Source organism: Ambystoma mexicanum, chromosome 2p (assembly GCF_040938575.1).
Source record: "Ambystoma mexicanum isolate Mex_15411 chromosome 2p, UKY_AmexF1_1, whole genome shotgun sequence".
In the NCBI taxonomy this organism is placed as follows: Eukaryota; Metazoa; Chordata; class Amphibia; order Caudata; family Ambystomatidae; genus Ambystoma; species Ambystoma mexicanum.
Genome location: NC_090923.1, coordinates 1,464,751,195 through 1,464,765,497, shown reverse-complemented (window position 1 = coordinate 1,464,765,497; position 14,303 = coordinate 1,464,751,195). Strand labels below are relative to the sequence as shown.

At 47.2% G+C, this 14,303-nt stretch overlaps 1 protein-coding gene across 2 annotated transcripts in view; it reads left to right on the top strand.

The window, feature by feature from the left end:
- The window catches only part of PPL (periplakin), a 261,709-nt gene that overhangs the window by 135,197 nt on the left and 112,209 nt on the right, over positions 1-14,303 (top strand). For both annotated transcript variants that reach the window (XM_069646041.1, XM_069646043.1), the window contains exons 5-8: positions 2,178-2,303; positions 3,520-3,561; positions 10,181-10,342; positions 13,983-14,090. In XM_069646041.1, coding sequence (XP_069502142.1) covers positions 2,178-2,303; positions 3,520-3,561; positions 10,181-10,342; positions 13,983-14,090 — 438 coding nt within the window. The remainder of the gene's footprint in view (positions 1-2,177; positions 2,304-3,519; positions 3,562-10,180; positions 10,343-13,982; positions 14,091-14,303) is intronic.

Sequence of the window (14,303 nt, the reverse complement as noted above, 5' to 3'; positions counted from 1 at the left end):
GTGATGTGGCTGATGTTGGGCTGGGCATTGATGCATTAGGCCTGGGTGATGTGGTTGATGCTAGGATGGGCATTGATGCATGGGCCTGGGTGAGGTGGCTGATGCGGGTTGGGCATTGATGCATTAGGCCTGGGTGAGGTGGCTGATGTTGGGTTGGGCATTGATGCATGGGCCTGGGTGATGTGGCTGGTGCTAGGATGGACATTGATGCATGGGCCTGGGTGGTGGGATATGGCTGATGCTGGTATGGGCATTGATGCATGGGCCTGGGTGATGTGGCTGATGCTAGGATGGGTATTGATGCATGGGCCTGGGTGGTGTGATATGGCTGATGCTGGGGTGGGTATTGATGCATGTGCCTGGGTGATGTGGCGGATGTTGGGTTGGGCATTGATGCATTAGGCCTGGGTGATGTGTTTGATGCTAGGATGGGCATTGATGCATGAGCCTGGGTGATGTGGCTGGTGCTAGGATGGACATTGATGCATGGGCCTGGGTGATGGGGCTGATGCTGGTATGAGCATTGATGCATGGGCCTGGGTGATGTGGCTGATGCTAGGATGGGTATTGATGCATGGGCCTGGGTGGTGTGATATGGCTGATGCTGGGGTGGGCATTGATGCATGTGCCTGGGTGATGTGGCTGATGTTGGGTTGGGCATTGATGCATTAGGCCTGGGTGATGTGGTTGATGCTAGGATGGGCATTGATGCATGGGCCTGGGTGATGTGGCTGGTGCTAGGATGGACATTGATGCATGGGCCTGGGTGGTGTGATATGGCTGATGCTGGTATGGGCATTGATGCATGGGCCTGGGTGATGTGGCTGATGCTAGGATGGGTATTGATGCATGGGCCTGGGTGGTGTGATATGGCTGATGCTGGGGTGGGCATCGATGCATGTGCCTGGGTGATGTGGCTGATGTTGGGTTGGGCATTGATGCATTAGGCCTGGGTGATGTGGTTGATGCTGGGATGGGCATTGATGCATGGGCCTTTGTGAGGTGGCTGATGCCGGGATGTTGAGATGTGTGGGTGAAATATATAAGTTGAAATGCAGTAAAGTATGTGGTGATGCCACGCCCACACTATTAACCCCCACCCTGCCTAACCCCAAACGATGCTGACAGGCAAACTGCCCAGTGATGTTAATGCAGGGCAGTGCCCCTCACACAAGCATTTCCAGATCAAAAGCTGAATAATGATATCTCACCGCGCAAAAGGATCAGACGGGTGATTGGGCAAGAGGGGCTTATTTGCTAGGCAGCGGCGGATCAATGTGTTAAAAGAAACCTACATTTAGGAAGTCCACTTTAGTGCAGTTTAACAATAATTGCACTGATCCTTATGCAGGTCATTCTTGTACACAGTGGACGACATGCAGGGCAACATGTTCCAGCAGGCAATGACCAGGCCATCTCATTCAAGGCTCCCGTTACAGCCGGGGAAGTGAACGCTACTGCTATTGAGAATGTCACATGGCAAATGTGCACCAGGTGTCATTGTGACCTTCCTTTGTGGTTCGGGGGCTGTGCTGTGCTGAAAAGTTAACATACTAGTGTGCGCCCTAGTTCAGCGGTTTGTCCTTGCTGTTCAGTTAATGGAAAGCTTCACAGAGCCGTGCTGATTATCCTGTATCTTTTTTGTTTGAAGTATGGGCCTGTTTGGTGTCAGGTAATGTACTGTTTGTTAAACACTTGCAATGTTGCAAGCTTTATTACTGGCATGCAGATTATGGGAAACTCTCAGGCTGCACTTGGCATGTGATGTCCAAAATCTATTGGCTTTGCCAATGCTGGTCTTTTTAGCCTCGCTTCTGTGTTCCCTCTGCTCAGAACGTGCAGTGCTATACCCCGTGTGCAGCCATTGCCCAGCAGACACCACATGCCGATCCATGGGGCAGGAAGCACAGGGGGCGTGGCTTGGGAATTGGAAGGGGTGTTACTTGCGAGTGGAAGGTTGAGTTGGATGAGCTTTGCTGGTGAATCTCTGTGGACATGGGGTACACTGAAAAGAACATGCAATGCAGAGATCCGAAATGAAGCATGTTCAGCTCTTTCGGTTGCGGATAGGCCGACCACGCAATGCGCCTTGTCTCACGGTGCCACTCACACCGCTTTAGGAGTGCGAGCAATGCTTCCAGGTTCCTAACTCATCTTTTCTCCCCCCTCTACCACAGGGAGCGCTGAGCAGTAAGGGTTTTGCCAATGATCTCCCGTCTGTCGACCGACAAGTTGAAGAACACAACCTTTTCCACAAAGAGGTGGAGGCCATCGGAGAGCACATCAACAAAGAAGGCGACCCGGTAACCTTCCATCTCTTCTTCTCTCTCTCTTGCCACTGGCCATTGCATTATGGAGCAGAGTCTCTTTGCTATTCTTACAAATGGGCATCCCTAACAAATGTCTAATTGCCAGCGTCCTCAGGTAAAACGCTGTCAAAGAAGATGGACCCATGGCAGGTCCATCAATCTATGGTGTATGACGAGCAGAATTAAATGAACATGGTCATAACTGGACATCCAGACTAGAACATATCTTCAATGAAATCCACCTTAATGGCTGATCTGGAAAGGCTTGACCTATTGACCCCAGTGCTCAGCCATTATCTTGCTTCCATTAGGACCAGCAACACATTTGCCACCGTAGAGTTCATTAAGCCGGGCCTCTACTGGGAGACAGTAGGTTGATGGCTGTCGAGGCTGCCTTCCACTGGTCCTTAAGAGCCCACACGTATTCGAAGAGTAGAAGATTGAGTGGCTGACACCAAACACTACGTACCCAAGTCAGGCAATAGATGAGCATGGAGAGTAACCACCACACCGGCCATGAATGAACGAGTACCCCAACCTCAGGCCACGCATGACCATGGGGATTAACCCGCACACACTTTGCACAGCAAACGTCTGAGCACTTGGTGGGCCGTATGAAGCCTACTGGCGCTTTAGCTGCATCAGTCATATATGTACACTGCCTATTAATTCATAAGTGCCAGGTGTGCACCACTTTCCACTTGCACCGGCCAGATCGCAGGAAGGATAGACACAGTCCAAGTCACTAAAAGTGGCGCAGTCAGTTTTGGACAAGGAGATGCTGCAAAATAGACTGATGCAAGGAAAGGCACACTCTCCAAAAATGCCACAAATAGAATTGTGTCCATTGACGTAGACCTGGTCACACCCACCACGTGGCAAAACCACACCAGCGTCCCTTCTTGGCATGCAATCTGCCTCTTGACCAGTGCTCTGTTGCTTCGAACCTGGTTCTCTGACACACTACACACAGACCAGGCAGGGAAGTGGGAATTCAGAGAGAGTGGACAGTCAGTGGACACAATATTTATTTATTTTATAACACGCCTAATACCATACCTGAGTTCGGTTTCTAAGCTCGGATCTGGGATTTGAACCTCTGTTGCTCTGCATCTTGCTTCCAAGACCAGCGCGTTTCCCCTGTGCTATCCTCCGTTCACTGTGAATGTCCTGATCGCGTCATTAATCTTGGTTTTGTGTTTGTTTTCAGGAGTATATAAGTGGCCTGCAGGTGAAATACCAAAAACTGTTGGTAAGACTGCCTTCTTAAACTCTCTTGTGTGGATGTCCTTAGTTAGAGGGGGAGAACGCCTGTTGTTCTTACCATAGAACATACTGACATAGAGCGAGAGCGCGCGCGCGCGAGAGAGAGTGTGCGTACGTGCGTGCGTGTGTGTGTGTGTGTGTTTTTTGTCGGACTCTCATTTTCTAGCTCTTTCTCTAGAGACCTGACAGGAAGACAAGGCCCCCCAAGAGCTATCTCTTTATATAAAGTTAAGTTGATTCCAATTGCACAAATGTACAAAACTCTTGTTTCCTAAACCAATCCTGCTGTATGAGGGGGCTTGGAATGGCTACAATGCTATTGCACTGGAATATTGCTTATAACTTGTATTTGGACAAGAGTAAGGGCATCTCTCCCGTCCAAATCAGGTGCGGTACTGTGTAAGCGCCCATCAACCTCTCCCTATGATGGAAAAATAAAACCTGACATTAGAAATAAAAATATGAATATCAGGTCTTGTATGTAGCAACTCTTGCGGATGACTCCTGCTTTCCAGGACTGAAATAATCGGTGTTATTATTGCTCTACTTAATATTGACCCGGGAAGGATAAAGGGCTGATCTGCCTTCCCTGGGATTTGAACCAGGGCGGTGGATGCTGGCTCCACGTGAAACGAGTGTACTTGACTCGTGAGCCATCCGTCTCGACCCCACGGGTGCACTGGCCTATCTATAGGGAACGCTGAAGATTCCCGGTAGGCCCCGAACGCGGGGCCTCTTTTGTCTGGTAACTTAGACCATTATTTCCAGGGCCTCTTTGGCTCCCAGTCCACCCCTGATTGTCACAAAAGGCCCCAACTTGTCTGTATACCTCCAGCCTGTGCTTAACAGTAAGACCGCATTACCTGACCTCTAATTTTTAATTCTGTGTGTCCAGTTTGCAAGGATTTGCCTAGAACTCATATACGGGGCCCAGCACCCTGCCCTTTTATGCTGAGCACGCCCTATTAAGTCCCGCGTTGTTACATTAGGCGTGTTTGCCCTGAAAAACTACCTTTTTGCCCTCTAAAAGTAAGTTCATTGCCCTGAGAAAAGGGGAAGCGCCCTGTCCTATTGGCATCCTGTGCAAATGGCTGCAGTTCTACTGCTCCCGTGTGCGCGTTTTGAGGCCATTTTAGGTTTCGTGGCACTTTGCTCAATGCCAAACCTCTAACAGTGACAGACTCGATTCGCAAACGCAGGGTCGCAGGTGTTTACACGCCACTCACTTCCGGATGCACCCGCCATCACATAGTGCATGCGTGCGGGCAGAGCGCGCGCAGCTTCACGAGTCCAGTAAGGCCCCTCGTGGGCTGCTTGCGCTGACACATGGAGGCATTTGGCATGGCTCATGTGTTAAGGGAGCCTGAACCAACCAAGGGGCGTTTGGGTCCGGTTCTCACCCAAGAACATTTTTTGAATAATGGATTACAAATTTTACAGCACACTTTAAGAGAAATATTGGGTAAAAAGCTTTCCAATTGGTTTTATAGGCTAACTCATGACGAAATCCTATAGATGCAAGTTACCAACAGTGCCCATGGACATTTCCCAACCCATTTTCATGATGCCTTTCGCCACAATGTGTGCCAGTTTAAAAAACATTTTCACGCTGGCTGCACCCATACATTTCCATGCTGGATGCACCGATATATGCCACTATTCCCATATAAAAACACACTCATGTTTACTTTGCGCATAATGCCAGTAATAATACTATAAGAAAACATCTCCATGAAAACATGTCAATAACCCCACTCAAAATAAATGTCATGCCACAGTACACAAGCATTGTCAATGCCAATAGGTTTGGCGTTTACTGATGTTATTTGCATGTTACATTTAGAGGCACCTGGGTGCAAGGAGGAGAGTGCAAGGTTTCAAAGGAGGATGTGATAAGGGGTGCAGCCTGAGAAGGGGAATAGAGCAAAGGAGGAAGCCATTGATAGAGGTTGCCTTTGATGATGAGCAAGAGAATGAGAAGGGGAATAGAGCAAATGGGGAAGCCATTGATAGAGGTTGCCTGTGATGATGAGCAAGAGAATGAGAAGGGGAATAGAGCAAAGGGGGAAGCCATTGATCGAGGTTGCCTGTGATGATGAGCAAGAGAATGAGAAGGGGAATAGAGCAAAGGGGGAAGCCATTGATAGAGGTTGCCTGTGATGATGAGCAAGAGAATGAGAAGGGGAATAGAGCAAAGGGGGAAGCCATTGATAGAGGTTGCCTGTGATGATGAGCAAGAGAATGAGAAGGGGAATAGAGCAAAGGGGGAAGCCATTGATAGAGGTTGCCTGTGATGATGAGCAAGAGAATGAGAAGGGGAATAGAGCAAAGGGGGAAGGCATTGATAGAGGGTGCCATTGATGATGTGCAAGAAGAAATATGAGCACGAATAGGTCGGAGCGAGAGGGTAAGAAATAAAGAGACAATGTACGAGGTAGGATGAGAGGGGATAGGGAGAATAGAGGGGTTAGAGTGGTGTAAGGTGGGTAGGGGAACAAAGGGTGTAGGGTGGGTGGTGCTAGAGAGAGGAGATACGGTGCATGGCAGGGTTAAAGAGAAAAGGCGTAGGGTTGCGTAGAGAAAGAGGGTAGGATGGCTGGTGGTACAGAGAGGGGGGCCATGTTTTGTGTAAAATTCTGGGACTTTGGACAAAATAACCTGAGAAATATTTTAATCCTTATAGACACTTGTAAAGCAAAGCAGGGGTATAGCTGAACTTTGTTTGCCTGCACTCAATGGAAGTCTATAAGTGCCACAATGAATAGTAACGTGGGCCTAAGAGATCTCCTGTGGGTTTTGCCACTGTACTTTCATGACTTCAAGACACAACAAGCGACTGATCACGTCACCTGCTTGTAGTGTGTATTTGAGACAAATATGCAGCCTATCATTAGACATGGGGTGAAGATGCACCAACAAGAAGGCATCCTGGAGATTAACTAGACGGTCTTAAAATGAGTTTTGTTTCAGTGTATCTTGGAAGCACACACGGTTGTCAGTTTCTAAGGCACTCACATGTACATACATCTGCTGCAGTTCTGCTCACACAAGCATTCACACTTCTAATAGTGGCAATGGTCACATTATTGATAGGTTCCCTGCTGCTGTCACCAACTACAAATGAAGAACTCCCCCATTTTAAAGGCCCTATCCATAAAAAAGACATTGTAAGATGTGTGAGGCCATGCTGATGGTGCTGGGGAGCTGTGTCTGGGAATCTGTCACTGGTCCCCTCTCCATCATCACTCTGGCTTTGATTCAGTCAGCACAATGGGCATCAAAAGTCAGGCGAGTTAGCTTAGTGGGTTAACTGGCTACTGCTGAAATGACTTTGCAAATCACAAGAGCAGCCCTTCACTCTCCTGTGGTTGATGAAAGAGGATCAGGACTTTGAGATACAATTCCCAAACTCCATTCATAGAGTTTGGAAGCTGTGAGCCCGCGTCGGTAAATGCTTTATAAAGTAGCACATTTTTATAAACATCCCCACCAAATGGCCAATACATGCACGGAAGGCTAGTGCTACAAGGCAGGGCACCAATTGCTTTGGGCATCTTTGGGGTGAGATGACGGGAGGAGGGTGGAAGCAAAGCAACCTTTAGCGAGGAGAGAGTAGTGCCAGGCTATGCACGGCAATATGCAAGATCATAATGAGATAGGGCTCTGCTGTCACAGGTATTTATTTATTTTATTTATTTGTATTTGTAAAGCGCACTACAGCCCACGGGCATCGAGGTGCTGAAAGCTTGGAGAATACGAGGGCTTACTAAAGAGGGTTACAATGAAGCCGCCCAAGGAACACATTGATAGCTGTGGTACATGATTACACGGAAGAATATATACTTAGCCACACAAAAGAGTGACTAAAGGTACAGGCAAGTTACACAAACAGGCAGGTTTTGATGGCTTTGCGGAAGGAAGCATGGGAGTCAATTTGCCTGATGTGCGGTGGAAGGGCGTTCCAGGTGGTGGCAGCCACGGCAGGGAAGCTGGAGCCACCAGTACCTACTCTGCATGTCCTGGGTACGATTAAAGTGTTGGAGTATGCGGATCTGGATGGTCTGGCAGCAGAGGGTGTGGAGAACCTATTGGCAAGGTAAGGGGGAGCTAAGTCGTGGACGCACTTGTGTGTCAGGGCAAGAGTTTTAAAGATAATTCTTTCTTTAATGGGTAGCCAGTGGACCTGTCTTCTGAGCCCAGATATGTGGTCCCTGCGAGATACGCCTGTGGCTGCCCTGAGGGCGTTGGTTTGGACCAGCTGGAGTTTAGCAAGATTTTTGCTGGAAGTACCAATGAGAAGGGAATTGCAGTAGTCCAATCTTGAGCCTATTATTGCTCTGGCGATTGTGAGGCAATTTTGTTGGGACAAGAAGGGTCTTACTGCGTCAAGGAGTTTGGAATGATAGGCTGAGGTTGATGCAATGGCATTGACCTGCCTGGTCATGGTGAGGTTGGGATCAAGGTAGACACCAAGAGCTTGACTGCTGGAGAGACAGTGATGGGGATGTTGTCTACGATGAATGAGCTGTATTGCTTGTCCAATTTGCCCAAGGTGGATGAGGATCCGATCAGCAGAAGTTTGGTTTTCTCGCTGTTGAGACATAGCCAGCTTTCCGCCATCCATGATTGGATCGTTGAGTAAATGTTTCCGAGGGTGTTCAGGTCAGACCCGTAATCGCCCGTGAGGGGGATAATCACTTGGGTGTCATCAGCATAATTGGTGTATGATATGCCCAGTGTGTCAAGTATTTTGAACAGTGGCCTTGTGAAGAGATTGTAGAGTGTAGGTGCGATGCATGACCCTTGTGGGACCCCACATTGGATGATGATGGGGTCGGCTGATGCATGGTCGGAGAAGACCTTCATTGCTATTCCTTGCAGGAAGGAGGTGATCCATTTACAGGCACTGGGGGAGAAGTTAGCTGCAGTGGAGAGATGGTGGCAGAGGGTCTTATGGTCAGCTAAATCAAAGGCAGCGGAGAGGTCCAGAAGGAGAAGTAGAGCAGGTTTGCCAGCATCCCTTATGTCATCCATCTGGTATAAGCAGGAAATAATCCGAACACGAGAGGTAGCTCTGCTCCCACAGGCATGAATTTAAGAGATGACAGCAACACGAGAGGTAGCTCTGCTGTCACATGTAGAAACCTGCTAGATCAATGTGGTGAGACATTGACATGCTGTCAGTGCCATCAGCCAGCCCCCCCCCCCAATAGCCACAACTGCTGTCTGAGAGGAGTATGTAAAACCAGAGAGACAGACATGCTGTCAAAATCATGACACAAGGCAATGATAGCCAGAGAGGAGGGAGAGATTGAAGGTGGAGTGGTGACATCCCGTAGAGAGTTCCCAAGTGAGTGTGAGGTCTGCACCAGAGATCTGTGATGGTGTTTGCTCTAGAAAAAGCTCACAACACTTAGAAACCGGTATGCAGTGTTAATAATGAAAAGAGAATAACGACAAACATTTTCAATGACACCTGAATAACAAAGTATATAAAGGGGGTGGGGTAAGGGATTAAAAGGGTTTGGGGTAGTTGGGTGAGGGTAAAAAGGCTGTAGATACGGGGTATTTCGGGGAGTACCCCCTCAAATTAAAGAATAAATAAAAACAAAAAGCGATTACTCTGCGGGTCCAACGTTGCAAGTCACACTGACACGTGACATGTGACAGTACTCCTGATTGGGAGAAAATACATGAAACAAGCCACTTGGATTACATCTGTGTAGTACAACAGGAATTAACACGTTGTGCATTGGCAATTGTATGCCCCCGTATTTCCAGTTGTCATGCCAACCACAAAGACTGCTTTTTGGAACGCCTTTCTTCTTGTAGAAATATTTTGCCAATATTATGTGGGTTACACCACCAAAAATGGCTAAACAGGTGGCCTCAAACGTGATAAACATCATAATGTCTTATGTTAACGCCATTTTTTAGTAGGCATCTTTGAGAGATGCCCAGTAAAGAATGCTTCTTTTGCTGTATAAAGTCCCTTTTTGCATGCCACATAAAACACTGTGTAATGGTCTCTGGCAAAGGTAGTACACCGTCTGAGGGTCTCTAGCAAAGATAGAACGTATGTGTGCCTGTTTGTCTGTATTAGAGACCAAAACGAATTTGTTGTTGAGCGCTCTGTGACAGAGGTGTGCATGTTGACAATGCTTTCGATGGCTCTCAGTGAGTACGGTCTAATGCACTGTCACCTAGAGGTTCTTGCATGTTAATTTCTCTGTCTGACATGTTCACTTGTGCAGACTCTGTGCGCGTGGCGCTAGCACATTCAGCAAAGTTTTGTGGGGAGCTATTCTTGCGCCCTCTTCGTGGGTGCAATGTGTAATGCTGTGGTCGCTCCGTAGCCCTCTCAGGATTTTAGGGCTGCAGATTAGCCATGAAGGAGCACATCCCGTGGGTGTCTGCTCCCTGGAGCTATCCAAGTGACTGGGTGTTGCTTGTGTGATTGCTGTGTAGCAGGATGAATACAGTTTCCATGTTGCATGGGACCCTGTCACTGCGTGTTTCGGTTGCGCAAGCATGCTCTCGCTGGTCTAGTTGAGAAGTTGGGTGATAGTGACCTCTCTTTTCCTCCCTTTCCCCCACCCTTGCAGTCAGCCTCTCAGCAGCGCCAGAAGGACCTCAGCACACTGCAAGACTACATGCAGCGCTGCACCAATGAGCTGTACTGGCTGGACCAGCAGGAGAAGGACCGGATGCAGTACGACTGGAGCGACCGCAACCTGGACTACCCCAGCCGCAGGCGGCAGTACGAGGTACCTGCAGGCTTCCTCGAGGATACACACAGGCATGCAGCGATCAGGCGAGGCGTGAAGTAACCCATATGCACAGGCTCACCCACACACAAGGATGCGCATAAGCTGCCTTACACGGATATAAGCAAAGATAGTGACACATAGGTTACATGCAAGCCCGCTAATGCAGGCACAAACCCCAACTGCCACGCACCCAAACATGTATATACACACACAGATGGAAAATTACAGGCACACACCCACACGGGAGCAAACACCCTGGCTATCACATATAGGTGCATATAAAGGCACACCCTCTAAAAGGAGCTCTCCCTGAAAGGCACACGCTCATAAAAGCACACATATGCAGTTAACCGTCCACATGTTCACTTGCCCCTGTCCTCTTCTTACTTCCCTTGCCTATAAGCATTGATCAGCATAATCAGCAAGCTTGCACTGATGCAGGAGAGTTCCTCGTGGACAGCCGGGGTAGCTGCTGGAGTTGCCTGGTCCCCCCTGGACAGTAGTCTTGACTGCCTCTCCTGGTCCAGGGTCTGGGAGTGCGCAAGAGTCGCTCTGTAGGTCTTTTTAGTTTTGGCTCATAAGTGTCACTTTAGCCCCCGGTGGTAGCACTCTCAATTCCAAGTTGTACCCATGCTCGGCCCCATTTTTATAAAACACCCCCTTTCCTTGTTTTCAACATTCATTTGAAACGCCCCTTATTCCTGAAATCAAAAAGTCCATAAACAATTACAATATCCTGATGCTTGACAATTTCTAACCTGCACAATACCACTAGACATCTCTGTGTTGCCCTACTTGTCTTCAAATCACAGAATTGTTTCACACAAGTAGCATTTACTGTGGCGAATACGGAGAACGAGTTCCTTTGGTGAAGAGTGAAAAATATGTATTGAATATTCCTAACGTCCCGTCAGGACACACCTGATTTGTGCCTCCAAAATGTTATCAGCTACACACCATTCACTCCGAAGGGATACACATGAATTGGAGCTTGGATGTTTACATTTTTAACAAAATATTGTCAATAAGTAGGCATACTTGTATACCTGTTTCATGTCATCTCTACGCAATTGCTTTATGTTAATATGTAGTGTTTCTTTCAAAGTATTTGCCTGACAGTGAGCTGTGACTTGTCAGGGAAGGGGGCCATTAGCAGTCTCGAATTCACACATATCTCCCCCTCTAACTACCCCCACCCCCCGCCCAGCCCAGCAATACAAGACATCAAAGAATCAGACTTGGGGAATGACCTGTGGCCTGTGAAGCCCAGCTATGGGTATTTCAAAGACCTGGTTATTGCCAACCTGCAAAAAAACCAACCCTTTTGTAAGGTTTTCAAGGAGGCAGAACTCTGTATTTACACTTTGAAAAGCACCCTTCTCCGTGTTTTTGGGGACGAGGATGCGTAGCACAGAGCATTTGAAGTGCCACCACCGGGCTTTAGCCGAACACATCGATGAACCAAAGTCATAGTACGGCATACTGTGCAGCGCGGCAGACTTTGCTTAGCTTTGAGCTGAGATGCATCGCTTTGGTCCTGCTAATCCTGCCCCTGTCCTATCAATGACTTGTCACCTTAGGTTGATGTGCTGTGGTTGGGCCCTTCTAAGCAGACTGTTTCCTTCCTCCGTTCTTACATTGGCGGGCCATGGTCTTAGTATATTATATCTGTAACAAAACACTTGGTCTGAAAGGTAATGGGTTAATTGCAACGGATCCATATCTAGATTAATCTAACATTTCAGTGATTTAAAACAGTAATTTCTACTTGTGAATGGGGGTTAATTGCAGCTGTCAATCCAATCTGTATGCAATAAAACCTCTTACCCAAATGTGCAACAGGCACTTTTTTAAGGGATCAAGTATCAAAGCACACGGACAGAAATGAGTGTACAAAGTCAGTCCCATTTTTTCTTGTAAATATAAAGACTAGTAATAACATGTTCTTCTTGTTTTATACTATATCTTAGTATTCATTAAATAGAGACAGGGCGGGGGAGGGGGTTTATTTACAATTCTTCTTTTTCACAGGTTGCTGTTCTCCTTGTCTTGTAAAGAACCTATGTAGGAAATTGAAATATAGAAAAGTTGTAACATTTAAAACATCTTAATGGGGTAGCATGTATGCCTAGTTCCTTGAGATGATTGGCTCTTTTTCACTGGAAGAGCTATATCCCATCCCTGTCTCCCCTTCTATTGGAGTGGAAGCAGTAGATCAGGAGGCACGCATTACTTCTCCCTCTGCCGCTGGGAGAAGTCTTCTTTGCACAGTGTCTTAGAGATACGCGCTTCACTGGTGCCAGCACTCGGGGGATGAACGCAGATTCTCCAATCGTCTTCCTTCCCCTTTCTTTTTTATAGAAAGAAATGCCTTGAATCTGCTTTGTTCAAATAGATCTAATTTCTTTTAGTTCACTACCGCCCAAAAGCTCGCTTATGAACCAATTGTGTTAGCCTCCCACACCTAGACAATCTGCATTGCTTAGCCATCTCTCGCATCTAGGTGAACTGTGTTGCTGAGCCGCTTCCAACATCTTATTACCTAATAACTTGTAGTCTGATGCAAGTAGCCCGCGGTTGTATGGTAGCCACATCTGCCAAGTAAGCCATTGTACTAGTTAGTCATATCTGGGTAACTCCATTAACTACCCCCACCTGTCTCATTACCTAATATCCTACTCCACCAGGCACTCAGCCTACCTATGCCTATCAACCAAAGTCAGCATTTGACACACCTTTCCAAGGTAGCCATTTTGAAACTATCCACAATGTGTAAGGTAACCATACTTTGCATCAAGCCAATTGTGTTAGTCACAGTTTGCATTTGGGCACATATGGATGGGGTAGAATTGTGAAGATTACATGCACCACATCCAGATAGAATTATGAAGATTATCATGCATCACACATAGACAGTAGGGTGAAGATTAGCATGCGTCACATCTAGACAGAATTGTGGAGATCAGCATGTGTCACATCTAGACAGTAGTGTGAAGATTGGCATGTGTCACATCTAGATAGAATTGTGGAGACCAGCATGCATCACATTTAGACAGTGGTGTGAAGATTAGAATGCGTCACCTCTAGATAAAATTGTGGAGATCAGCATGCGTCACATCCAGATAGAATTGTGGAGATCAGCATGCCTCACATCCAGATAGAATTGTGGAGATCAGCATGCCTCACATCTAGATAGTGATGCCACTAACCAACACTACTAAAAAGCTCACCACTCTCCATACACCTCTCAAACTCTAAACACAACCATACCTCTAAAGCACAACAAACCCACGCACTTCACTACACCGCAACAACAAAACAAACCACACATAGCCCCACTCAACAGCACATGACGGCTACGAACCAAAAAGCGCATCTAAGCTCAGCGAATGGTGTAAACCAAACTGAAGCTACCAGCAGCACATCCCACCTCTCTTGCGCTTTCCCCACTCACTTTTCCTACTAACTCACCCTACCCTCTTGCTCTTCACATCCACCAGAGCGCCAGGGGACTACTCCGGTGGTGATAGTGCATGGTATACATATCCTTTAACATTAAAATTTCTTGTGTAAAGGAAAATTCAATGACAACGTCACAATTAACTAAAGGCATTTGTACATGCTGTCTTATTCTTAGAATTTCATCAACAGAAGTTTAGAAGCGAAAGAGGAGAGTGTGAACCAGCTGCACATCGAGGGGGAGAAACTTGTGGCATCTGGTCACCCTGGTAATAATGCTATTGAGGTAAGTGAAGATGGGTATCCCTTGCTCTCTAATTCCTTTGAAGCTTGTAACCCCTGATTTACGGAGCCTTTAGCCCTTGGCCCATGCAACCTTTCATCCATGCCCCTTTCGTGATCTTTAACCAGTGACGAATTCAGCTTTTAACCCAGGACCCATGCAATCATTCATTCATGATCCATGCAATTTAGAACTCTTTTCTCGCGCAATCTTTAG